Here is a 25,372-nt window from a genome sequence, read left to right on the forward strand (position 1 = left end):
CCTCCCAAGCCCAGGCAGCCTGGGATGCTGCTCTCTGGCTTGCAGCCTCACTCCAGTCTGCCAGCCTGTCAGGATCCAAGCCCTTCAGAGAGTGGTGCTTGAGGAGAGTGCTGCACCATCAGAGCTGACCTCCTACACCCAGCCTCCCCCCTCAGCTTTTATGTAATCACAGAGAACTGTGGAGCACCCAAGGGGAAACCTCCTCCTCTGCTGGCAGTCTGAAGTGCAGAGGGTAAGGCTGCAGCCTGCACAGGGCTGCTCCAAGCTCAAGCACCCAGGGAGGGAAAGACCAAACAAAGCAGGAGGTGAAAAGCAGCTGATTTAGCTGCCCCAGCACAGCACCAGGCTGAGGTTCCACAGAATGGGCAGGGCTGGAAGGGAGCTCAAGGCTCAGCCAGCTCCAACCCCCCTGCCATGGGCAGGGACACCTCACACCACAGCAGGTTGCTCACAGCCACCTCCAGCCTGGCTGCAAACACCTCCAGGCAGGAGGCTTCCACCACCTCCCTGGGCAGCCTGTGCCAGGCTCTCACCACCCTCCTGGGGAACAACTTCTTCCTCACAGCCAATCTCAATCTCCCCACTTCTAGTTTTGCTCCATCCCCCCCAGTCCTATCCCTCCCTGACACCCTCAAAAGTCCCTCCCCAGCTTTCTTGCAGCCCCCTGCAGATCCTGGAAGGCCACAATGAGGTCTCCTGGGAGCCTTCTCCTCTCCAGCCTGCACAACCCCAACTCTCTCAGGCTGTGCTCACAGCAGAGCAGCTCCAGCCCTCTGCTCCTCCTCGTGGCCCTTCTCTGGACACCTTCCAGCCCCTCCAGAGCCTTCCTGGCACAGAGGCTCCAGAACAGGACCCAGTACAGAACTTGTTCCTCAAGGGTTTGCTCCTCTTGTCTGCTCCAATCTGTGTAATGTGAACTCACAGCTTCAGCCTTGACTCTGGTTTGAGTTCTGAGCTGCCTGTGGGTGAGTGAAGGAAGGGAGCCGAGCCCTGCTCTGCTGTCCCAGGGAAACTGTTTAGCTGTCAGAGTAAACATTGCTGGCTGTGTTTGAAGGCTCCAGCAGCATCTTGGCAGCTCAGGCTTCCCTTCTGAGCCCTCATCTTGGCCTTATCAGCCTAAGCCTGAGGCAAGGAGCTCACAGATGACACAACCCTGATGTCACACCCTGTTGTGCAAAGCCCCAGCCAGCAGGGAGAGGCAAAGTCAGGTTGCCTTAGTGCTGGGATGCACAACAAATGCAGCTGGAGACAATCTGCAGGGCCCTCACTCTGCAAACCACAGCAAGCATCAGGAAGAGTGTGGCCAGCAGGAGCAGGGAGCTCATCCTGCCCTGTGCTCAGCACTGCTCAGGCCACACCTGGAGTCCTGTGCCCAGTTCTGGGCTCCTCAGGTCAGGAAAGATGTTGAGCTTCTGGAAGGTGTCCAGAGAAGGGCAACAGAGCTGGGGAGGGGTCTGGAGCACAGCCCTGGGAGGAGAGGCTGAGGGAGCTGGGGTTGCTTAGCCTGCAGAAGAGGAGGCTCAGGGGAGACCTTCTTGCTCTCTGCAACTCCCTGAAGGGAGCTTGGAGCCAGCTGGGGGTTGGGCTCTTCTCCCAGGCAACCAGAACAAGAGGCCACAGCCTAAAGCTGTGCCAGGGGAGGTTGAGGCTGGATGTTAGGAAGAAGTTCTTCCCAGAAACAGGAATTGGCCATTGGGATGTGCTGCCCAGGGAGGTGGTGGAGTCCCCATCCCTGGAGGTGTTCAGGAGGGGCTTGGATGTGGCCCTTGGAGCCATGGCTTAGCTGTCAGGAGGAGCTGGGTGCCAGCTTGGACTTGCTGAGCTCTGAGCTCTTTTCCAGCCTGGTGGATTCTATGGCTCCAAGTCCAAAGCCCCACTAAATCCAACTTAATCTGAGACCCAAGGAGGTAAGGAACAGCTTTCTCAATCTATGCCAGCTCCTAACCCAGGCCAAAGTCACCCAAACTCCTCTGGTTTGGAGAAACATTCAGCTCAGCCTCAGCCTCAGAGGTGCTGAGAGGCTGAGGGACCTGGGGCTGTCTGGTCTGGAGAGGAGAAGACTGAGAGGGGATCTGATAAATGCTTATCAATAGCTGAGGGCTGGGGGGCAGGAGGGAGGGCGCAGGGACAGGCTCTGCTCAGCTGCACCCTGGGGTAGGACAAGGGGCAATGGATGGAAGCTCCAGCACAGCAGGTTCCACCTCCCCATGAGGAGCAACTTCTTCCCTGGGAGGCTCCCAGAGCCCTGGAGCAGGCTGCCCAGAGAGGTTGTGGAGTCTCCTCCTCTGGAGCCTTCCCAGCCCCATCTGGATGTGTTCCTGTGTGCCCTGTGCTGGGTTCCCTGCTCCTGCTCTGGCGGGGGGGGGGGGTTGGACTGGGTGATCTCTTTGGCTCCCTTCCTGCCCTCCCTCTGATCCTTCCCCTGGGGAGGTCCTATTTGAATCCCTTCAGGACTGATTCCTTCCAGACAACAAAGAGCCATTGGATCCCTTAATTGAAAGCACTGAGTATCTCCAACCCCCAGAGCAAGGGCACACAGCAAGCTCCAGGAGAGAGCCTGAAGCAGATGCCCTGCTCCTGGTGCCTCTTTGATTTCAATCACTTGCACACCCACTCAAGCAAAGGGCAAGAAATTACAACCATGTGTTGGAGGCAATGCTCTTCACCAGGTTGGGAGGGAGTGGAGGGGGGAGGCCAGGCCCTAACTGAGTGGTGGAAGATATTAAGGCTTCCATCTGGGAATAATAAACCTCCTGAACAAAAAAACACCCAGGCCAGGGCATTAGCTTCAGGCAAGGGGCTGAGCTCGACCTGGCAGCAGGAGAGCAACATGAAACAGCTGTGCTGGGGGAAAGTGACATCCATTTGGGTACAGGATAGCCAAGGAGCAGGGAAAGAGGGGATCTGAACCTCCTCTAAGGCCTTTTGGAACCCAGAGAGACATCAAAGTTGGCAGAGAATGAGAGGGAATGGATTGGGAGGGGGTGGGGGGCAAACCACCACCTCCCCATGAGCCAGCAATGGGCACTGGCAGCCCAGGAGGCAACCAAGTCCTGGGCTGCATCAGAAGAGTGAGAGGAGCAGGACAGGGAGGGGATTCTGCCCCTCTGCTCTGCTGAGGCCCCACCTGCAGCACTGCCTCCAGCTCTTGGTGCCTCCAGCAGAAGGGCACAGAGCTGTTGGAGAGGGTCCAGAGGAGGCCACAAGGATGCTCCAAGGGCTGGAGCAGCTCTGCTGTGAGCACAGGCTGAGGGAGCTGGGGCTGTGCAGCCTGCAGAGGAGAAGGCTCCAGGGGGACCTCAGAGCTGCCTGCCAGCAGCTGAAGGGATCCTGCAGGAAGGCTGCAGAGAGACTTTTCCTGAGGGTGTCTGGAGACAGGGCAAGGGGGAAGGGTTTGCATCCAGAGTTAGAGTGGAGCTGAGGAAGAAGCTCTTCAGTATGAGGGTGGTGAGAGTCTGGCAGGGTCCAGAGCAGGCCATGAATGAGATCAGAGGGCTGGAGAACCTCCCCTACAGGGACAGGCTGAGAGAGTTGGAGCTGTTCAGCCTGGAGAAGAGAAGGCTCCAGGGAGACCTTAGAGCAGCCTCCCAGGACCTGAAGGGGCTGCAGGAGAGCTGGGGAGGGACTTTTGACAGGGGCTGGGAGTGATGGAATGAGAAGGAATGGATTGATGCTTCAGGAGGGGAGACTGAGACTGGAGACCTCCAACCTTGGTGATTCTGTGTGTGAGATGAGGAAGAAACTCTTCACAGTGAGGGGGATGAGACACTGGAAGGGGTTGCCCAGGGAGGCTGTGGCTGCCTCCTCCCTGGGGGTGTTCAAGGCCAGGCTGGATGAGGCCCTGAGCACCCAAAGTCCAGCTGAGAAGTGTCCCTGCCCAGGGTGGGGTGTTGAAGATGGTTAGCTGTAAGGTCCCTTCCAACCTGAGCCCTTCCCCAAGAGGCTTTCACACTGCAGCCTCTCACTGCTGGTCACAGAACTTCACTCTCAGACTCATCAGCAGGGAGTGGAGCTGCATGGCTGAGGCCTTGCTGGCAAATGCCCAAGGAGCTCCAAACCCCCACCCAGGCAGGTGCCAGTCCCTTGGGAAGTGGCAGCTACATGCTTGGTGACTCACTGGAGGTGGGTGGCTGCTCACCACACCTGACTCAGAGGGAAAGCTAGAAGGGAAGAGTGTGTGGGCCAAAGGGGAGTGACACAAAGTGAACCCAGCTGAAGCCATGGGAGGTGCCTGAGCTGAACCCTGGGAGGTAGCTTCATGGGCTGTGGGCACAGGCAAGAGGGAGAGGAGCCAGAGGAGGCTTGGAGCATGTGCTGAGTGGGAGCAGAAAGAGGCAGCACTTGTGAGGATGTCTGGTGGAGGAAAGAAGAATGCTCCACTTCCACTGCCTGCTGGGGGGAGCAGGGTGGGCTTCAGAGCTGGGAAGAGCATGCAGAGCAACACCTCCCAGCCAAGAGCTTCCAAGGTGTTAGGGACACACAACACCCTCCTGTGACAGGCTGCCTGCAAGCACTGGCTGCTGCCTGCAAGCACTGCCTGCAAGCACTGGCTGCTGCCTGTCCATCCTGGCTGCTGCCTGTCCATCCTGGCTGCTGCCTGCAAGCACTGGCTGCTGCCTGCAAGCACTGCCTGCAAGCACTGCCTGCAAGCACTGCCTGCAAGCACTGGCTGCTGCCTGCAAGCACTGGCTGCAAGCACTGGCTGCAAGCACTGGCTGCTGCCTGCAAGCACTGGCTGCTGCCTGCAAGCACTGCCTGCAAGCACTGCCTGCAAGCACTGGCTGCTGCCTGCAAGCACTGGCTGCAAGCACTGGCTGCAAGCACTGGCTGCTGCCTGCAAGCACTGGCTGCAAGCACTGGCTGCAAGCACTGGCTGCAAGCACTGGCTGCTGCCTGCAAGCACTGCCTGCAAGCACTGCCTGCAAGCACTGGCTGCTGCCTGCAAGCACTGGCTGCAAGCACTGCCTGCAAGCACTGCCTGCAAGCACTGGCTGCTGCCTGCAAGCACTGCCTGCAAGCACTGCCTGCAAGCACTGCCTGCAAGCACTGGCTGCTGCCTGCAAGCACTGCTTGCAAGCACTGGCTGCTGCCTGCAAGCACTGGCTGCTGCCTGCAAGCACTGGCTGCTGCCTGCAAGCACTGGCTGCTGCCTGCAAGCACTGGCTCCAGCAGCCTGGCCCAGCAAGGCTGGAAACCCAAGCTACTAACTGAGGGTTGGTCTCTCCTCCCAAGGAACAAGAGACAGGACAAGAGGAAATGGCCTCAAGCTGCCCCAGGGCAGGTTTAGGTTGGACAGGAGAAGAAACTTCTTCCCTGAAAGGCTTCTCCAAGCCTGGCCCAGGCTGCCCAGGGAGGTGGTGGAGTCCCCATCCCTGGAGGGGTTTAAGAGCCCCAGAGCTGTGGTGCTGAGGGCCATGGCTTAGCCCCAGCCTTGGCAGGGTTACAGAGTGGTTGGGCTGGATGAGCTTGAAGGCCTTTGGCCATCAAAGCAATTCTGTGATGCCAACAACACTGCCTCCAAAGTGAGCTCAGGGCCTGGAAGCTCAACCTGTTGCACACCTCCCACCACCCAGCAGCAACCATGACTGCCAGAGCAGATCCAGCACTGAGAGCTGGACCTCAGCCCCCTCCAGCTGCTGCATCTCCCTCCACTATGACTTCCATTTCACTGCAAGACCTACAGGCTGCTGCTCCCTCCACAGGTCTTTTCAGAGCTCTCTTGAGGGGATGGATAAAGCTGATGGTTTAAGGCTGAAGTCAGTCAAGATCAAAGAGCACATGAGGTCACCTCAGGACAAAGACACCACTGATGTGTGCAGGAGGCACCTCAGCCTCTGCCTGACAAAGCTGAGCCTGTTCCCATGTGGAGAGATCACAGCAGGTCCTCCCCCCAGCAGCAGACAGGGGCTGCCACCCTGCCTCCTCTGCTCTGCTCTGCTGAGACCTCACCTGGAGCACTGCACCCAGGGCTGGAGCCCTCAGTGTAGAGGAAGGACATGGACCTGAGGGAGCAGGCCCAGAGGAGGCCATGGGAATGCTCAGGGGGTTGGAGCAGCTCTCCTACAAGGACAGGCTGAGGGAGCTGGGGGTGTTCAGCCTGGAGAAGAGGAGGCTCTGGGGAGACCTAATAGCAGCCTGGCAGTACCTGAAGGGGACCTACAGGAAGGCTGCAGAGAGACTGTTTGCAGGGACAGGACCAGGGGCAGTGGCTTCAAACTGGAGCAGAGCAGATTGAGATTGGCTGTGAGGAACAAGTTTGGCACCATGAGGGTGGTGGAACACTGGAACAGGTTGCCCAAGGAGGTGGTTGGGGTTCCATCCCTGGAAATATTCAAGGTGGGGCTCAAGAGGGCTCTGGGCAACCTGATCTAGCTGGGGATGTCCCTGCTGACTGCAGAGGAGGTTGGACTGAATGACCTGAATGAACATGAGCCAGCAGTGTGCCCAGGGGGGCAAGAAGGCCAAGGGCATCCTGGCCTGCAGCAGGAAGAGTGTGGCCAGCAGGAGCAGGGAAGTCCTTGTGCCCTGTGCTCAGCACTGCTGAGGCCACACCTGGAGTCCTGTGTCCAGTTCTGGGCTCCTCAGGTCAGGAAAGAGGTTGAGCTGCTGGAAGGGGTCCAGAGAAGGGCAAGAAAGCTGGGGAGGGGTCTGGAGCACAGCCCTGGGAGGAGAGGCTGAGGGAGCTGGGGTTGCTTAGCCTGGAGAAGAGGAGGCTCAGGGGAGACCTTCTTGCTCTCTGCAACTCCCTGAAGGGAGGTTGCAGCCATGTGGGGGTTGGGCTCTTCTGCCAGGCAGGCACCCAGCCCCAGAACAAGAGGACACAGTCTTAAGCTGTGCCAGAGGAGGTTCAGGCTGGAGGTGAGGAGAAAGTTCTTCCCAGCAAGAGAGTTGTTGGCCACTGGAATGTGCTGCCCAGGGAGGTGGTGGAGTCCCCATCCCTGGAGGTGTTCAGGAGGGGCTTGGCTGTGGCCCTTGGAGCCATGGGTTAGCTGCCAGGAGGTGCTGGGTGCACTTGCTGAGCTCTTTCCCAACCTCCCTGAATCTCTGACCTTTGGAGACCCCCTTCCCACCCAGACCATTCTACGCTCCTCCGTCCCTCCCAGAGGCAGCTGGGGAGCCCCTTTCAGGCTCCCTGGTGGGCAGGGGAGAAGGGAAGGAGGAGAGCAGGGGGCTCTGCAGGCAGAGCTGACATACAAGTCTCTGTACTGGTCAAAGGCATTGTTGGCTTCCACCTCCAGCTTGCGCAGGCGAGCGGATGGCATGGCACCGTCTTCCAGGGGAGGGTCGTACTTGTTGCTCCACGGTGACCTGCCAAAGGCACAAGGGAACAGACAGTCAGGCAGAAGGGGGGAGAGGGGTGGCTCTGACCTGAGCCACAGGGGCTCAGCTCCCCAACACCACAAGGTGCCCAGAGCTGTTTGCCTGTAAGAATCTCCCCCCCGCCGCCCCCAACAGAAGCAGTTCGAACCCCGCCAGGAAGGGGACACTGAGCCCCCCCAGCACCTGGGGGACACTGCTGCTGCACAGCCAGCCTGGCTCCTCCTCCTTAGGGCCTGCAGAACAGACCTGGTGAGGAGCAGGTGAGGGACTGGGGGTGTTGAGCCTGGGGAAAGGAGGCTGAGGGGAGACCCTTGTGGCTCTCAACAGCTCCCTGAAAGGAGGGTTGGAGGCAGGTGGGGGTTGGGCTCTTCTCCCAAGGGTTGTGGGGCCTCCTTCTCTAGAGATCTTAGAAACCTGCCTGCATGTGCTCCTGTGGGACCTGCCCTAAGGGGTCCTGGCTTTGCTGGGGGGGTTAGACTCAAGGGCTTCTAGAGCTCCCCTCCAAGCCTTAAGGTTCTGTGATAAGAGGCAATGGCCTGAAAGCCAGGTGGGGCTTGGTCTCTGCTCCCAAGGGACAAGAGACAGCACAAGGGGAAATGGCTTCAAACTGCACCAGAAGGGGGTTAGGTTGGGCATGAGGAACAATTTCTTTGCTGCAAGAGTGGTCAGGGCTTGGCACAGGCTGCCCAGGTTGGTGCTGGGGTCCCCAGCCCTGGAGGGGGTTTCAAGCCATGTGTGGCCACGGCCCCTGGGGCCACGGTTCGGTGGCCACGGTGGGGCTGGGCTTGATGCTTGGGCTGGATGAGCTTGGAGGCCTTTTCCCAGCCCTAACAATCCCCTGATGCTCAAGAAGGAGGCCTCAGCAGGGCCCCCCCCAGGTACTTCCCACTTCTCTTCCTGCAAACACAAAGAGCAGGGGGGGCTGCCTGGGGAGCTGACAGCGCTCCAGCCTGCACGCTGCTGGCTCAGAGTAGAGCCCAAGCCACTCCTCCACCCTCCTGCTTCGAAGAGAGGCTCTGCTTTCAGGGGCACACACACCAGGAAGGCCCTCTGAAGAGCTGGGGAGGGCTCAGCAGGGTTGGGAAGGCTGCAGGGCTCGCTGTGACTCCCAGAGGTGTGCCCTTAATGAAAGCTGTGGTGTGAGCAGATGCCGGAAGAGCCTTTGCCCACCTGCTGGAGACCTTCACAAGTCTGCAGTTTTCCTTTTCATTTCCCCCCTGGGCATCACCAACCTCCACACATCAAACTGCTGCCTTCAAGGAGGTGCCTCCACCCCTTGCCCTCCTCACTTCCAACCACCCCCAGCCTGCTCCCACCACCTCTTAATGCAGCCCATACGCCTGGGCCTGCGGAGCCACGTGTTCCCCGCCTCTCACCCAGGCACCTAGCACCTGCCAAGCACAAAGAGCAGGCTCTGCTCCCCTCTGCCCTTGTGCTTGCCCAACACTTCCCTCCTCCCTGCCACCTCTGGCTCCACAGGTGAGGCAGCAGGAGGAGCTAAATCATTATGGCACTTCTCCCCCCCCCCCCCCCCCCCAACCCTGGGCAATGGGTTTCAGCTGGTGGCTCTCATGGGGAAGCAGCTGCTTAAGGCTGGGTTGCTCTGGAGAAAGCCAACAGCTACAGCAAGTGCTCCTTTGGCTAATGACCCTCTGAGATCAAAGAGCTCACAGAGGGCTGGAAGGCAGCCCTGGAGGCCATCAAGCCCTCTGCCACAGCAGGATCACCCAGGGCAAGGCACAGAGGAACAGATCCAGATGGATCTTGGAAGGTGAGGGTAAAGAGCGGAGGGATTCTGCCCCTTGACTCTGCTCTGCTGAGCCCCCACCTCTGATCCTGCCTCCAGGTCTGCTGTCACCACCACAAGAAGGACACAGAGGAGACCACAAAGATGATTCAAGGCAGCTCTGCTGTGAGGATAGGCTGAGGGAGCTGGGGGTGTTCAGCCTGGAGAGCAGGAGGCTGAGGAGAGCTCTTCAGGCTCTCTACAAGTCCCTGGAAGGAGGTTGGAGCCAGGTGGGGCTTGGTCTCTTCTCCCAAGGGACAAGAGACAGGACAAGAGGAAATGGCTTCAAATTGCACCAGGGGAGGTTTAGGTTGGGCATGAGGAACAATTTCTTTGCTGCCAGAGTGGTCAGGGCTTGGCACAGGCTGCCCAGGGAGGTGGTGGAGTCCCCAGCCCTGGAGGTGCTCAGGAAACCTGTGGCCATGGCACCTGGGGCCATGCTTTGGTGGCCCTGGGGGGGTTGGGTTGCTGACCTCAGAGGCCTTCTCCAACCCAAACAATCCCCTGACTCTCTGACACTGGTAGAGTTACCACCTGAACAACCTACAGCAGCTTTTCCCAAGCTCATTCCCAGTACACTTGTCAAGCCAATCCCACCACCCACACCACCCTCTCAACTTGGATTCCCAGCAGGGAAGTCTGACTGTGGAGCTCCACCTTTCCTGCTGCAGAAGCACCAGGCCCAGTTGTCTGCAGCATGCTTTGAAGCCTTTGGGTGCAGCTGGGTGCTGCACTTTGGTGATAACAACCCCAGGCAGTGCTGCAGGCTGGGGGCAGAGTGGCTGAGAGCAGCCAGGCAGAAAGGGACCTGGGGGCAGTGGTGGACAGCAGCTGAACAGGAGCCAGCAGTGTGCCCAAGAAGGCCAAGGGCATCCTGGCCTGCAGCAGGAAGAGTGTGGCCAGCAGGAGCAGGGAATTCATTGTGCCCTGTGCTCAGCACTGCTGAGGCCACACAGAATCACCAAGGTTGGAAGAGACCTCAAACAGCATCAAGTCCAACCTGGCACCACAGACCTCATGACTAAACCATGGCACCAAGTGCCACATCCACCTTCAGTCCTGTGTCCAGTTCTGGGCTCCTCAGGTCAGGAAGGACATTGAGAGACTTGAAGGTGTCCAGAGAAGGGCAAGAAAGCTGGGGAGGGGTCTGGAGCACAGCCCTGGGAGGAGAGGCTGAGGGAGCTGGGGTTGCTTAGCCTGCAGAAGAGGAGGCTCAGGGGAGACCTTCTTGCTCTCTGCAACTCCCTGAAGGGAGGTCGTAGCCAAGAGAGGGTTGCTCTCTTCTCCCAGGCAGTCAGCACCAGAACAAGAGGCCACAGTCTCAAGCTGTGCCAGGGGAGGTTTAGGCTGGAGGTGAGGAGAAAGTTCTTCCCAGCAAGAGAGATTGGCCATGGGAATATGCTGCACAGGGAGGTGGTGGAGTCCCCATCCCTGGAGGTGTTCAAGATGGGACTGGATGTGGCCCTTGGAGCCATGGTTTAGCTGTCAGGAGGTGCTGGGTGCCAGCTTGGACTTGCTGAGCTCTGAGCTCTTGCCCAACCTTACTGGTTCCATGATTCCAAGAGCAATGCAATCAGCAAGCTGTGCTAATCAGAGGAGGAGTGGTGCTGGGTTTGAGGGGTGCAGCCACTGGGGCTGGGGCAGGTTGCAGGCAGGGGGAATTGGTACTCCTTGGGACTCCTGATGGAGCATGTGGCTCTGAAGGGGGTGGGGGAAAAAAACCCCCCCCAGCAAACCAGAATCACTGTGGAAAATACCAACCAGCTTTTTAAGAGCCCAGAAACCTCCTCCTAGATTTTTGGCCTAATTGATTAAATTAGTGCAAGAGCCACTTCCCCCCCACTCCCAGCTGGAGAGTTTATGAGGTATGAATGCCAGTGCCTGAGCACAGAATGGGATTAACACATCCACATGTTAGCCTTGCTTGGCTTTCAAAGGCTTTTGTGCTTTGTGCTGAGGGAAGGAATTTCCCTCCACCAGGCAGGGCTGAGCCCAATCAATTCCAGAAGGAAGAATCACTTCAGAATGCCTGGCTCCAAAGCCTCCACAGCCAGAGCATTCTTTCATGCCAACAATTAATACCTCATGCCTGTTTGCAGGGGAAGCAAATGAAATGCCTGCTCTGGGACCCCCATAACTGAAGAAAGCCTCAAAGTGATCAGAATAATAACACCCCCCCAAATCCTGCTTCCTTGCAACTAGTTAAGCATCTTTTGAGGAGGAAAGAGCACATTTCAGAGGCAAGCAGGAAACTCACCCTGAGGAAAGGCACTGAGGAAAGGTGGAGGGGTGCTAGGAGCCAGTGTGGCACAGTTCTGCTTGGCAAGGGCCTCTGCACATTGCCTCTGCCCCATTGCCTTTGGCTCTGCCCCTGGTGAGAGGTGCTCAAGGCAGCAGCAGATGCAAGGGGGCTGGCAAGGCACATCCCCCAGCTTGAGGGAGAAAGCAGCTCCTGGAATACCCAGGGGAAATGCAGCATCTGACCCCAGAGGATGGAGCTGTGGGAGTGCCTCTGGTGGAGGGCAGGAGGTAGAAAACCTTTTTAAGCTGCTACTTTAGGTCTGGATTAAATGTAGGTATAGTTGCTAATGCAGGTCTGGGGGCAGTTTTGGAGCCCTGCACTCCAAGAAGGACATGGAGGGGCTGGAGTGTGCCCAGGGAAGGGCAATGAGGGTGGTGAAGGGTGTGGAGAACAGGGCTGGTGAGGAGCAGCTGAGGGAACTGAGGTGGTTGAGCCTGGAGAAGAGGAGGAGCAACCTTAGAGCAGCCTTCCACTACCTGAAGGGGGCTCCAGGGGAGCTGGGGAGGGACTTTTGGCAAGGGCTGGGAGTGATAGGATGAGAGGAAATGGTTTGAAATGAGAGGAGAGCAGATTTAGATGGGATGTAAGGAACAAAGCCCATGGCAGGGGGGTTGGAACTAGATGTGGTCCCTTCCAACCCTGACTGATACTGGGACACTATGAAGTTCTGCACCATGAGGGTGTGGAACAGGCTGCCCAGGGAGGTAGTTGAGACCCCAGCCCTGAAGCCATCCAAGGTCAGACTTGATCTGGCCCTGGGCAGCCTGCTCTAGCTGGAGCTGCCCCTGCTGCTTGCAGGGGGGTTGGACAAGATGCCCTTTGAGGGTCATCTTCCAACCTGAGGAGACCTTCTTGTTGTCCACAACTCCCTGAAGGGAGGTTGGAGCCAGCTGGGGGTTGGTCTCTCCTCCCAGGCACCCAGCACCAGAACAAGAGGACACAGTCTCAAGCTGTGCCAGGGGAGGTTCAGGCTGGATGTTAGGAAGAAGTTCTTCCCAGCAAGAGAGATTGGCCATGGGAATGTGCTGCCCAGGGAGGTGGTGGAGTCCCCATCCCTGGAGATGTTTAGGAAGAGCCTGGATGAGGCCCTTGGTGCCTTGGTTTGGCTGATCAGATGGTGCTGGGTGAGAGGTTGGGCTGGATGATCTCCAAGGTCCTTTCCAAGCTGGTTCATTCTATCCTATTGAAGCTACAGTGAAGCAATCTGTGAGTGGTGGGGAGAGGGGACTGCAGTAGTGGAGCACAGCTCTCCAAGTTAACCCTTCAAGCTGCTGGGTGGAACTCACCTGTAGGAGTCTCCATCTCTGTTGTAGTCACACAATAGATAGTCTTTGCCTACGACCTTGTCTCGTGCAATCTTCAGGGGCTGATCAACAGAGGAGAGGAGATCTTCACAGAGGCTTGGGACCTGGGGGGGTTGGAGGGGAACAAAAACCAGGGAGGGAGAAGAGGGTAAACACATGAAGGCTGACACAGAGGTTGGCATCCCTAAGATCAGAGTCTGTTATTAACAGCCCACATCTGTCCCAAAGGCAGCAACCCTTTAAAGACAACAACCACCACTGCAGCTCCACCACAGCCCTGGGCTCCCACCTCCTAGGAACTGCACATTTCATCACCCAGCCCCTGGTGTGGTCCAGCACACTTCCCTCTCTGCAGCCTCTACCTTAGCTCCTTGCCAAGGACTGCCAGCAAAGTGGCTGGGGAGGACTGGTGACTGAAGGTAAACACTTCCAGTGGAGTGGCAAGGAGGGAGCTGCTAAAAGCAAAGCCCAGCCACACATCACAGCCCCTGCTGCTTCTGCTCCACGAGCTCCCACTCTGGTAAGGGCTCAGGAGAGTTTCCAGGCAGCTGGCCAAACATTACCATGCTGGCTAATAACAACCTGCCTGTGCCTGGAGGCTGACTAAATCAGACACTGCTCCTACCCAGGCAGCTTGGAATGGGTTGGTCATCCCAGCTCTCTCCCTGCACTGCACGTGGAGAGGGACAGCAAGCTCAGGTGCAGCGTGGCACAGGGCTTTGATGGGCTGGGATGAGGATGGTTTGCAGCCTGGAGAGGGGGGGCAGGGGGAGAAGGGGAGCAGGGGGAGAAGGGGAGCAGGGGGAGGAGGGGAGCAGGGGGAGGAGGGGAGCAGGGGGAGGAGGGGAGCAGGGGGAGGAGGGGAGCAGGGGGAGGAGGGGAGCAGGGGGAGGAGGGGAGCAGGGGGAGGAGGGGAGCAGGGGGAGGAGGGGAGCAGGGGGAGAAGGGGAGCAGGGGGAGAAGGGGAGCAGGGGGAGAAGGGGAGCAGGGGGAGAAGGGAATAAACTAGGTTGGAAAAGACCTTGGAGATCATCCAGTCCAACCTCTCAGCCAGCACCATCTGATCAACCAAACCATGGCACCAAGTGCCTCAGCCAGGCTCTTCCTAAACACCTCCAGGGATGGGGACTCCACCACCTCCCTGGGCAGCTTTAGTTTGAAGCACAGCCACATCAAGCAGCTTCCATCCCATGGCTGCTTGCTCTGGAGCTGGTGGAGGCCCTGCTGATGGACTGGAGATGAGGAAGAAATTCTTCCCAGTGAGGGTGGGGAGGCACTGGAACAGGTTGCCCAAGGAAGCTGGGGAGGGGTCTGGAGCACAGCCCTGGGAGGAGAGGCTGAGGGAGCTGGGGTTGCTTAGCCTGGAGCAGAGGAGGCTCAGGGGAGACCTCCTTGCTCTCTCCAACTCCCTGAAGGGAGGTTGCAGCCAGCTGGGGGTTGGTCTCTTCTCCCAGGCACCCAGCACCAGAACAAGAGGACACAGTCTCAAGCTGTGCCAGGGCTTAGACTGGAGGTGAGGAAGAAATTCTTCCCAGCCAGAGAGATTGGCCATGGGAATGTGCTGCCCAGGGAGGTGGTGGAGTCCCCATCCCTGGAGGTGTTTAGGAGGAGACTGGATGGGGTGCTTGGTGCCATGGTTTGGTTGATCAGATGGTGCTGGCTGAGAGGTTGGACTCAATGATCTTGAAGGTCTCTTGCAACCTGGTTCATTCTACTCTATTCTATCTGAACAGGAGGAGAAAGTTGTTTGGTGTGAGGGTGCTGAGCCCTGGAGCAGGCTGCCCAGAGTGGTTGTGGAGTCTCCTGGTGTGGAGAGCTTCCAACCCCCCCTGGGGCACTGTGCTGCTGGGCAGGGTGCTGTGGGTGCCCTGCTGAGCTGGGTGCTGTGGGTGCCCTGCTGAGCTGGGTGCTGTGGGAGCCCTGCTGAGCTGGGTGCTGTGGGAGCCCTGCTGGAGCAGGGGGGCTTGGACTGGCTGAGCTCCAGAGGTCCCTTCCAACCACCACCCTGCTGGGGGTCTGGGACTCACTGCTTCTGTTTAAGATGGTTCTACTTCATCTTTGTGTGGCAGGGGGGAACTAAAGCCATCTCTGGGCAATTTGGGAACACAGCTACCCCTGAGCATGGTCACTGTGGCAGTCCTGGGAGCTGGGGCTCCTCCTGCAGCCACACCAGGGGCTGCTTTGTACCATACAGCCCAGAACAGAACACTGCACTGTCCTACAGTGCTGCAAGGCACCAGCATGCCCCAGAGCCATTGTCCCCAGGGAACAGGCACCCTACAGCACTGCAGGCAGCAGATCCTCCTCTCCTCCTGGATTAAAAGAGGGAAGAAAACCCCTTCAGCTCCTTTGGAAAAGACTGGAAGATGACAACAGTGACAAAAGAGCAGAGAGATGCCAGCTGATGGAGCTGCTCAGGGACTCCTCCTGGCTGCAAAGAGCATCCAAGTGTGGCACAGCTCTCCCAGGAGACTCATCTCTGTGTCATTTATTCCCTCAGCAGCCAAGAGCTGCTGGGCTTCCTTTCTAAGAAGGAATTCACAAGCTGCAGGCCCTCTGGCAAGCTGCTTACAAGGCTGCTTCAGGGCTCCAGGAAGATGAGGCCAAGGTTTTCAGCAGGGCCTGTCAGGAGAGGACAAGGGGGGATGGTTTGAAACTGAAAGAGGAGGATTCAGACTGCAGAGAAGGAGGGTTTTGATGCTGAGGGTGGTGAGAGCCCAGTGAGGAGGGAGATGCCCAAACCATTCCAGCTCAGGGGGTTTGAGGCTCTGAGCAACCTGCTCTGGCTGGTGGGAGATGTTCAACCCCCAGAACCATTCCAGCTCAGGGGGTTTGAGGCTCTGAGCAACCTGCTCTGGCTGGTGGGAGATGTTCAACCCCCAGAACCATTCCAGCTCAGGGGGTTTGAGGCTCTGAGCAACCTGCTCTGGCTGGTGGGAGATGTTCAACCCCCAGAACCATTCCAGCTCAGGGGGTTTGAGGCTCTGAGCAACCTGCTCTGGCTGGTGGGAGATGTTCAACCCCCAGAACCATTCCAGCTCAGGGGGTTTGAGGCTCTGAGCAGCCTGCTCTGGCTGGGGATGTCCCTGCTGACTGCAAGGGGGTTAGAGACTGGGGGAGCTTTAAAGGTCCCTTCCCACCCCCAGCAGTCTGGGATTCCAGTGCAGTCACATGAAGAAGGCAACCTGCAGCTTGAAACACCTCAGCCACATCAGACTGATTCCTTCTGGATTTAGCTCCTGTGCCCCTCAGAAGATGCAGCAGGAGACTCAGCACAGCCAGGCTGAGCAGCTGCTGCAGGGTAGGCACTGAGCAGCTCTTTCACACCATGTAAAGATCCTTCCTTATATTCTTCTCCCTGGCAAGTACTGAATCACAGCATGGTTGGGGTTGGAAGGGACCCCTGGGGGTCATTGGGTCCAACCCCCCCTGCCAAAGGAGGGGCACCCAGGGCAGGTCACACAGCAACACATCCAGGTGGGGCTTGAAAGGCTCCAGAGGAGGAGACTCCACAGCCTCTCTGGGCAGCCTGCCCCAGGGCTCCTTCCTAAAGCATGGCAATGCTTTTTGTGCACATTCAGCCTGAACTCAGTTTCTGCACAGCAAGGTCCACAATCTCTATACACATTAAGGTCCCTTCCAAGCTAAGCCATCCCATGAGCTAAGGAAAGAGCCAAACCTTCTGATCACAGCAAAGCCAACTGATCCCCTGAGGTTTTTTGGCCTGAAAGGGTGGATTTGCACTCCTGACTTTTCTGATTAGCTGGCTGAGTGTTGACCAAGAAGGCAGAAAGCACTTGGGTGCCTGGGTGCACCTCTCCAGCAGGCATTAGTTAGGGAACTTGGCCTCAAGACTCAAAGAGCCACAATCCAGGCACCCCCCAGGCCAAGCACTGAGATGCCAGAGCAGGGAGTGTGTTCAATCCATCACTGCACTGCCAGCAAGCATCACTGGGATGAAAACACTGAAGCCCTGAGGGCTGTTTCATGAGCAGAGGCAGGGCTCCCAGCTGCACTTGGACACACATCCTTCTCCACCCTGAGCCAGCAAGGCCAAACAAGGTCCACAAGGTCAGAGCACAATCACAGAATGGGCTGGCTTGGAAGGGACCTCCAAAGGTCACCCAGTCCAACCCCCCCTGCAGTCAGCAGGGACATCCTCCCCTAGATCAGCTTGCTCAGAGCCTTGTTGAGCCTGACTGTGAGCATCTCCAGGGATGGAGCCTCAACTGCTGCACAACTTGTTCCTAACATCCAAGCTCAGTCTGCTGGCCTCTCATTTCACACCATCACCCCTCATCAGTCCAAGCCCTTGGCAAAAGTCCCTCCTCAGCTCTCCTATAGCTCCCTTCAGGTACTGGAAGGCTACTGGAAGGCTTCTCTTCCCCAGGCTGCACAACCCCAGCTCCCTCAGCCTGTCAATAGAATAGAATAGACCAGACCTGGTTGGAAGAGACCTCAGAGATCATCCAGTCCAACCTATCACCCAGCACCATCTGATCAACTAAAACATGGCACCAAGTGCCCCATCCAGTCCCCTCTTAAACATCTTCAGGGATGGGGACTCCACCACCTCCCTGGGCAGCACATTCCCATGGCCAATCTCTCTTGCTGAGAAGAATTTCTTCCTCACCTCCAGCCTCAACCTCCCCTGGCACAGCTTGAGGCTGTGTCCTCTTATTCTGGGGCTGGGTGCCTGCCTGGGAGAAGAGCCCAACCCCCACCTGGCTCCAAGCTCCCTTCAGGGAGTTGGAGAGAGCAATGAGGTCTCCCCTCAGCCTCCTCTGCTCCAGGCTAAGCAACCCCAGCTCCCTCAGCCTCTCCTCCCAGGGCTGTTCTCCAGACCCCTCCCCAGCTCTGTTGCCCTTCTCTGGACACCTTCCAGCAGCTCAACCTCTTTCCTAACCTGAGGAGCCCAGAACTGGACAGAGGACTCCAGGTGTGGCCTAAGCAGTGCTGAGCACAGGGCACAAGGACTTCCCTGCTCCTGCTGGCCACACTCTTCCTGACAGAGGGCAGCTTAAGCCCTCACTGATTTAATTTGGTCCCCAGGGCTCTCTGGACCCTAATGCACCCCAAAGAAGCACTCAGTGATCACAGCATTATGGAGAAGACCTCTGAGATCATCAAGCCCAGCCTCTGACTCTGCTGCTGTCTGTGCAGTCACAGGGGCAAGGTTTCCTCACTGGAAACCAGGAAAGACAGAACCAAGAATCTGAGGTGGGGAGGGGGTGGGGAGGGTCCAGGCTCAGCTGCTCAGCCTGGAACCAAACAGCAGCAGCATTCAGGAGCACAAACCATGCAACAGGCTTGGGGTTTTTCCTCCTCCCCCCCTCCTGTCCAAGGAGATCTTCAATGAATGAGCAGCACAGAGGGAAGGCAAAGAGAATGAAAGGTGAGTTAAGCATCATCTGCTGCCTGTTGAACAAGGCTCCTCTTGTCTCCTGTAACAGGATTCTCCAGCAGAGCAAGCCAAGGATGTGGACAGTGTTTTAATTAAGGCAACTGCTCTGCTATCAGGACAAATAATCACTTGTGTCAAAGTGGAAAGTGGACACTGTGGGAGGGGAGGGGGGGGGAAGGTGGGGGACACACTAAGCTGGCCTAAGAATCATTCCTCCTACACTCACTTTTTCTGCTCAAATTCTCCTCCCCAGAACAATTGCTTCTGACTGATTTAGTTTGAGGTGATTAAACAAGCACCTCCCCCTCCCCAAAAAAAGGTCAGGAGAAACAAGAGCAGTGTGGGGGCTCCTCATCCACAGGAGCCAGCTCCTGCAGCCCAGAAAGCCCAGGGGGTCCTGGCCTGCATCGAGAGGAGTGTGGGCAGCAGGGCAAGAGAGGGGATCCTGCCCCCTTGACTCTGCTCTGCTGAGACCTCACCTCCAACCCTGCCTCCAGTGCTGGGGTCCCCAGCAGAAGGAGGGCACAGAGCTGCTGGAGAGAGGCCAGAGGAGGCCACAAAGGTGATCCAAGGGCTGGAGCAGCTCTGCTGTGAGCACAGGCTGAGGGAGCTGGGGGTGTTCAGCCTGGAGAGGAGAAGGCTCCAGGGGGACCTCAGAGCTGCCTGCCAGGAGCTGAAGGGATCCTGCAGGAAGGCTGCAGAGAGACTTTTCCTGAGGGTGTCTGAGGCAGGCCAAGGAGGAATGGTTTGAAGCTGAGGCAGAGCAGGAGCTGAGGAAGAAATTCTTCAGTCTGAGGGCGGTGAGAGTCTGAAATTGGTGGCCCAGAGAGGCTGTGGCAGCCTCCTCCCTGGGGGTGTTCAAGGCCAGGCTGGATGAGGCCTTGAGCAGCTGAGTCTGGTTGAGAGGTGTCCCTGCCCATGGTGCAGAGGTTGGAGCAGATAATCTCTGAGGTCCCTTCCAACCTGAGCCATTCTATGATTCTGTGTCCTACACACACTCCCCCTGCTTGCTTTGACCTTGCTGACTGCACCACATCGAGTTCTGCACCTTACAGATTCAGGAGTTAATGGTTTGACTTCTGAGCCACTCCACTTGAGCACTTGAGGTGGTTGTTTCCCCCCCCAGCTCCCACTGCAAGCATTCATGTTTACAAGCACAACAGCAACCCTGCTGCTGGAAGGCTCTGCCCTTGGAAGCTGCCTTTTTCTCTGCTCATTCACAGGTCAGCCTCTCCTGACCTCCACAGCAACCTTACACACTGCAAAGCTATGCTCCAGGCAGCTGAGTGACAGCTGAAACACATCCCCCCCCCCTTCAAGAAGCAGAAGAGAGCAGCAGCAAGCTTGAAAGGAGCAGGAGGGAAGGCACTCAGCTCCGTTCGCCCTCTGAGTCGGTGCCTGTGAGCATGCAGGTACCTGAACACACATGGGACCAGAGCAGCTTTTAATTAACAGCCACAGCCAAGCAGCAAGAGGAATCTTTTAATTGCCTGTGAACTCTTCAAGCCCTGCTTTGAGCTCTCTAAGCCAAGTGGCATCACTCCAGGAGGGGGCAAAGCCGCTGCCCACCTCACCCGGGGGCTCCGACGCCAGAGGCCTTGGGAGGTAGCCAGGGCTCTGCCCTGCAGGCACAGCAACTCCCCCCTCCAGCTCAGACCCTTCCCCTCTAGGCCAACATCCACTCCCACCTCATCCCATTTTTATCCTGAGTCACTCCCCAGGCTCAGAACTCCCTGCCCCTGCAGAACACAGGCAGGGCCCAGGGGCTGCTGTGGAAACTCCAGGAGGAAGGCTGGCTCCAGGCAGCTCGGGCTCAAACCCACCTCCTGGCAGCCAAACCCTGGCTCCAAGGGCCACATCCAAGCCCCTCTTCAACACCTCCAGGGATGGGGACTCCACCACCTCCCTGGGCAGCACATTCCAACAGCTAACAGCTCTCTCTGTGAAGAACTTTCTCCTCACCTCCAGCCTAAACTTCCCCTGGCACAGCTTGAGACTGTGTCCTCTTGTTCTGGTGCTGGTTGCCTGCCTGGGAGAAGAGCCCAACCCCCACCTGGCTCCAAGCTCCCTTCAGGGAGTTGGAGAGAGCAAGAAGGTCTCCCCTGAGCCTCCTCTTCTCCAGGCTAAGCAGCCCCAGCTCCCTCAGCCTCTCCTCCCAGGGCTGTGCTCCAGACCCCTCCCCAGCCTCCTTGCCCTTCTCTGGACACCTTCCAGCAGCTCAGTATCCTTAATTCAGCTCATGGAGCTACACTGAAAAGCTCCCAAAGGTGTGTGCTGCTCCCAAGCCAGGATGCTTGCTGGGCAGAAGAGGCCTTTTGCTAGACCCCCCCCAGCCCCTAGCTCCCTGAGGAACAAAAGGTAGCCAGCTGGCAGGCACAGCCAGAGTGCCCTGCACTGTGACTAGAGACCTGCAGCTGAAGGCTTCTGTATCTCCTCACCAGCCCCAAACCACAGGAGCCACCACAGTGTATCCATAGCTTGGGAATACCTGACTGGTTGTGTCAGGAGTCCAGCTGGTGGTGCAGACATCCAGCAGGAGCTAAGGGGCTGAGAGAAGCACATTTCTCTCTCCCAGCTTCTCCCCATCTCTCAAGGGGGTTTCTAACTGGGAGCCAGGCTCACCAAGCAATCCCCTCCCTCCTGGAGAGGTATTTACAGAGGCATTTTAAAGGTCTGGAACCCAAAAAGGTACAGTTTGGGCTTACAGCAAAACCCAAACCCAAAGACTCAGTGACTCTGGGGCCAGAAGTGAAATGCACTCTCACAATCTCCTGCACTAAGTGGGGTTGGGAGCCCAGAGCCAAGCATCCCATTAATAATGAGCATCTATCAATTGCTATCCCCAGTTGCCATCAAGATCTCCAGAGGGAACCTCTCCTAGCTGGAAAAGCTCCTGCTGACAGTCCCTCACCTAATGGAAAGCTGGCTCTCAGCAGCCCTAAACTTCCTCAGAGAGCCAAAGGCCTTTGCTTCAGCCAACAATCCTTAGAAACCTGAGTGGCTGCTGGGGGCTCTGAGCTGGGCCCCCAGCTCAGCAAGTGCAGGAAGAACAGCAGCAGCTCAGCCCCTCAGCTTTGAGGCCATCATCCTCTCCAGGCACTTCTGCTTCCACCCTGTTCAAAGTTCTCACTGGCTCTGATTTGGTTTCCAAGCCTCTTCCACCCTCCCCTAGATACCCAGCAGGCCATCTGCATGCAATTACTTGGTCTTCCTTGCCCAGCACTGCACACTGCTTAGGCTCCTGGACTCCAAACACAAAAGGCTTCCAGTCACATTCTCCTGCTCTTTATGGTCTGTGCAGCCCAAGCAGTGCAGTTGTTTCCTGGGGATGAGTTCTCCAGCTCCACAGATCTTCACCTCAAGGCATGGGAGCAGATCTGAGCCTTGCCTGGAGGCACATTAGCTGCATCAAGCAAGGTCCTCAATCTGGGGCATGCATTTCAAACCCTGCAGCTGATCCATCCTGAGTTTCATCACTCTGGGACCTTCTGAAAGCTAACACATTCTCCTCTGATGACAAAGCAAAGATGAGCACCTCCCAGAGCTGTAATTGCAAGCAGAGCCTTGAAACACAACCAGGGGAAGTAATTGCCTGCTCTGCCTAGAAAGAAGTCAAGTTCCAATTCTTCCATGGCAGAACTGCCAAGGAGGAGAGGCTGAGGGAGCTGGGGTTGCTTAGCCTGCAGAAAAGGAGGCTCAGGGGAGACCTTCTTGCTCTCTCCAACTCCCTGAAGGGAGGTTGGAGCCAGGTTGGGGTTGGTCTCTTCTCCCAGGCACCCAGAACAAGAGGACACAGTCTCAAGCTGTGCCAGGGGAGGTTCAGACTGGATGTTAGGAAGAAATTCTACACAGAGATTGCCCATTGGAATGTGCTGCCCAGGGAGGTGGTGGAGTCCCCATCCCTGGAGGTGTTTAAGAAGAGCCTGGCTGAGGCACTTGGTGCCATGGCTGAGTTGATCAGATGGTGCAGGGTGAGAGGTTGGACTCCATGACCTCAAAGGTCTTTTCCAACCTGGTCAATTCTACTCTCTTCTAACTTCATAGAGCCACAGAATGTGTTGGGTTGGAAAGGCCCTTCAAGGCCATCCAGTTCCAACCCCCTGCCATGGGCAGGGACATCTCCCACCAGCTGAGGTTGCTCAAGGCCTCATCCAGCCTGGTCTTGAAGACCTCCAGGGATGAGGCATCCACAGCCTCCCTGGGCAGCCTGCTCTAGAGTCTCCCCACCCTCACTGGAAAGCAAGGAGCTGCCTGGACAATGATTCCAATTCCCACAAGTGCTCCTTGGAAGGGTTATCTGCCCAAGCTAAAACCTCTCTTTTTAGGTGGAGATTTAGAAGGCCTTCTTGGAGACTCTGCCAGCCTCCCAGCAGTCTGTTTACAAGTCCTGGCTAACTGAGATCCAAGCAGGGCAGGCATTCCATGCCAAGGCACATCACCAGCACCACGCACAGCCCCTTTCAGGCAGGACCTGGGGAGTCCTGTGACTGACAAGGCCTCTAATGAGCTCTAATTGAGGAGTGGGCAGCCTGAAGAATGCAACAACAGAGGAGGTAAAAGGGCAAACCACAAACTGCTCTGCTAATGAGTGAGAAGTGCCTGGGCTGATGAGGGCCAGTGACCCAAAAATGCTGCTTCTTCCACCGGCCCCTTTCACTTCGTGGTCAAGTTTGGAGCCTTTCCCCTGCCAGCCCAACACTTGGGGGCAGCAATGGACAGGCCTGAAGGGGGACCAGCCACTCCTGCTGGCACCAAGGTGCTCTTCTGCAACACAACCAGCTGCAGAGCAGGGCTCTGAGGGAGCAAGAGGGACCTCGGGGAGGGGAGTTGCTGTGGTCGTCCTTCCCAGCAGCAGCAGCAGCGCTGAGGCTGGAACAGGGCTGCCAGACCTTTGAATTGAGTCTGTCTGTCTTGCCTGTAGTGAGAAGGACAGGGAACTGCTGGAGCAGGTCCAGGGGGAGGCCATGAAGATGATCAGAGGGCTGGAGAAGCTCTGCTGTGGGGACAGGCTGCAAGAGCTGGGGTTGTGCAGCCTGGAGAAGGCTTCAGGGAGACCTTAGAGCAGCCTCCCAGTACCTGAAGGGGGCTACAAGAAAGCTGGGAAAGGACTTCTGACAAGGGCTGGGAGTGACAGGGTGAGGGGAAATGGCTTTGAGCTGGAAGAAGGCAGATTGAGACTGGAGATGAGGAAGAAACACTTTCCAGTGGGGGTGGGGAGACACTGCAACAGGCTGTCTAGGGTCCCTGGAGGTGTTCAAGGCCAGGCTGGATGAGGCCTTGAGCAGCCTGGGCTGGTGGGAGGTGTCCCTGCCCATGGCAGGGGGGTTGGAACTGGCTGATCTTGAAGCTCCCTTCCAACCCAACCCTTTCTAGGATTCTATTGAAGCAAGCAAGGAGGCAGCAGAAAGTCAAGATGCCATCCTCCATAACTCCACCACCAACTGAATGAACCTGCTGCTGCTGGTCATGCATTTGGAGCCTGCCCTCTTACTTCAAGGAGGTTCTTGCCTGCTAACAGCACAGGCAAGAGAATGAAAAACCAACATGGAGCTGGAAAGGTTTGGATGAAACTTGGCCCAAAAGGTCAAAAATCTCTTTGGCTTCTGTTGGTTCTGGAAGTCTTAAGAGGGGGGCAGTGCAGACAGTGCTCTTGGCTGAGTGGAGGCTTCAGTCTTGTGGAGCTCAGGCTGAGGGGCTGCAGAAGAGGTCTGCAGAAGGCTCAGCAATGAAGAAACCACTCTGGGTTTCAGCAATTATATGGTGGTGAATGGTGCCACAGCCAGCTGGCAGCCAGGCACCAGTGGTGTGCCCCAGGGATCAGTGCTGGGCCCTGTGCTCTTTAACATCTTCATTGATGATCTGGAGGAGGGGATGGAGTCAGTCAGCAGCAAATTTGCAGATGACACCAAGCTGAGGGCAGATGTTGGTCAGTTAGAGGACAGAAGGGCTCTGGAGAGGGACCTTGCCAGGCTGGGCAGATGGGCAGAGGCCAACAGGATGGCATTCAACAAGTCCAAGTGCCAGGGGCTGCACTTTGGCCACAGCAACCCCAGGCAGTGCTACAGGCTGGGGGCAGAGTGGCTGAGAGCAGCCAGGCAGAGAGGGACCTGGGGGTGCTGATTGACAGCAGCCTGAACATGAGCCAGCAGTGTGCCCAGGGGGCCAAGAAGGCCAAGGGCATCCTGGCCTGCAGCAGGAAGAGTGTGGCCAGCAGGAGCAGGGAAGTCCTTGTGCCCTGTGCTCAGCACTGCTGAGGCCACACCTGGAGTCCTGTGTCCAGTTCTGGGCTCCTCAGCTTAGGAAAGAGGTTGAGCTGCTGGAAGGTGTCCAGAGAAGGGCAACAAAGCTGGGGAGGGGTCTGGGGCACAGCCCTGGGAGGAGAGGCTGAGGGAGCTGGGGTTGCTTAGCCTGCAGAAGAGGAGGCTCAGGGGAGACCTTCTTGCTCTAACTCCCTGAAGGGAGGTTGGAGCCAGCTGGGGGTTGGTCTCTTCTCCCAGGCAACCAGCACCAGAACAAGAGGACAGAGTCTCAAGCTGTGCCAGGGGAAGTTTAGGCTGGAGGTGAGGAGGAAGCTCTTCCCAGAGAGAGTTGTTGGCCATTGGAATGTGCTGCCCAGGGAGGTGGTGGAGTCCCCATCCCTGGAGGTGTTGAAGAGGGGACTGGATGTGGCCCTTGGTGCCATGGTTCAGTCATGAGGTCTGTGGTGCCAGCTTGGACTCGATGATCTTTGAGGTCTCTTCCACCCTTGGTGATACTGTGCTACTGTGATCTCTGCCTCCAAGGAGGGACTGCAATCACCAGGGTGGGAATCACACAGACCCTGCTTCTACCAAGCCTCATTTCAGCTGCTCTGGTTCATGGCACACTTCCAATACGAAAGGAAGCCCAGCCAGGGCAGATGGAAAGCATGGAGAGCACTAACCAGCACCATCCAAAGCTAATTCCAACATTCAGAGCTCCCCAACCATTTCCCAACTCATTGGAAAGCCCCCCCATACCAATCACACAGCCAAGCTCACCACAGCTCCCCAGACAACACCTTCTGAGGGGGCCTTGGAGCTGCTCAAGCCCTTCAGCCCTCCAGATCTCATCAGAAAGCCAACCATGTTGCTCCAGATCACAGCAAGGACTGCCTGATTCTGTGTCCCACCTCCTCCAATGAGCTTGCCAAGAGTTGTGGTGATGCAGATGGAGCCAATTACCAAATGCTTTCAATCTCTTCCAGCAGGGAGTTGTTTCTCTCCTGACCCATGAAG

At 57.3% G+C, this 25,372-nt stretch overlaps 1 protein-coding gene across 1 annotated transcript in view; it reads right to left on the reverse strand.

Moving 5' to 3' along the window:
* Window positions 1-25,372, reverse strand: part of CAPZB (capping actin protein of muscle Z-line subunit beta) — a 69,114-nt gene that overhangs the window by 21,536 nt on the left and 22,206 nt on the right. The window contains exons 3-4 of the mRNA XM_054175876.1: window positions 12,695-12,816; window positions 7,195-7,308 (exon numbers count right to left, since the gene is read on the reverse strand). Coding sequence (XP_054031851.1) covers window positions 7,195-7,308; window positions 12,695-12,816 — 236 coding nt within the window. The remainder of the gene's footprint in view (window positions 1-7,194; window positions 7,309-12,694; window positions 12,817-25,372) is intronic.

This window comes from Dryobates pubescens, chromosome 33, assembly GCF_014839835.1.
Source record: "Dryobates pubescens isolate bDryPub1 chromosome 33, bDryPub1.pri, whole genome shotgun sequence".
Lineage (NCBI taxonomy): Eukaryota > Metazoa > Chordata > Aves > Piciformes > Picidae > Dryobates > Dryobates pubescens.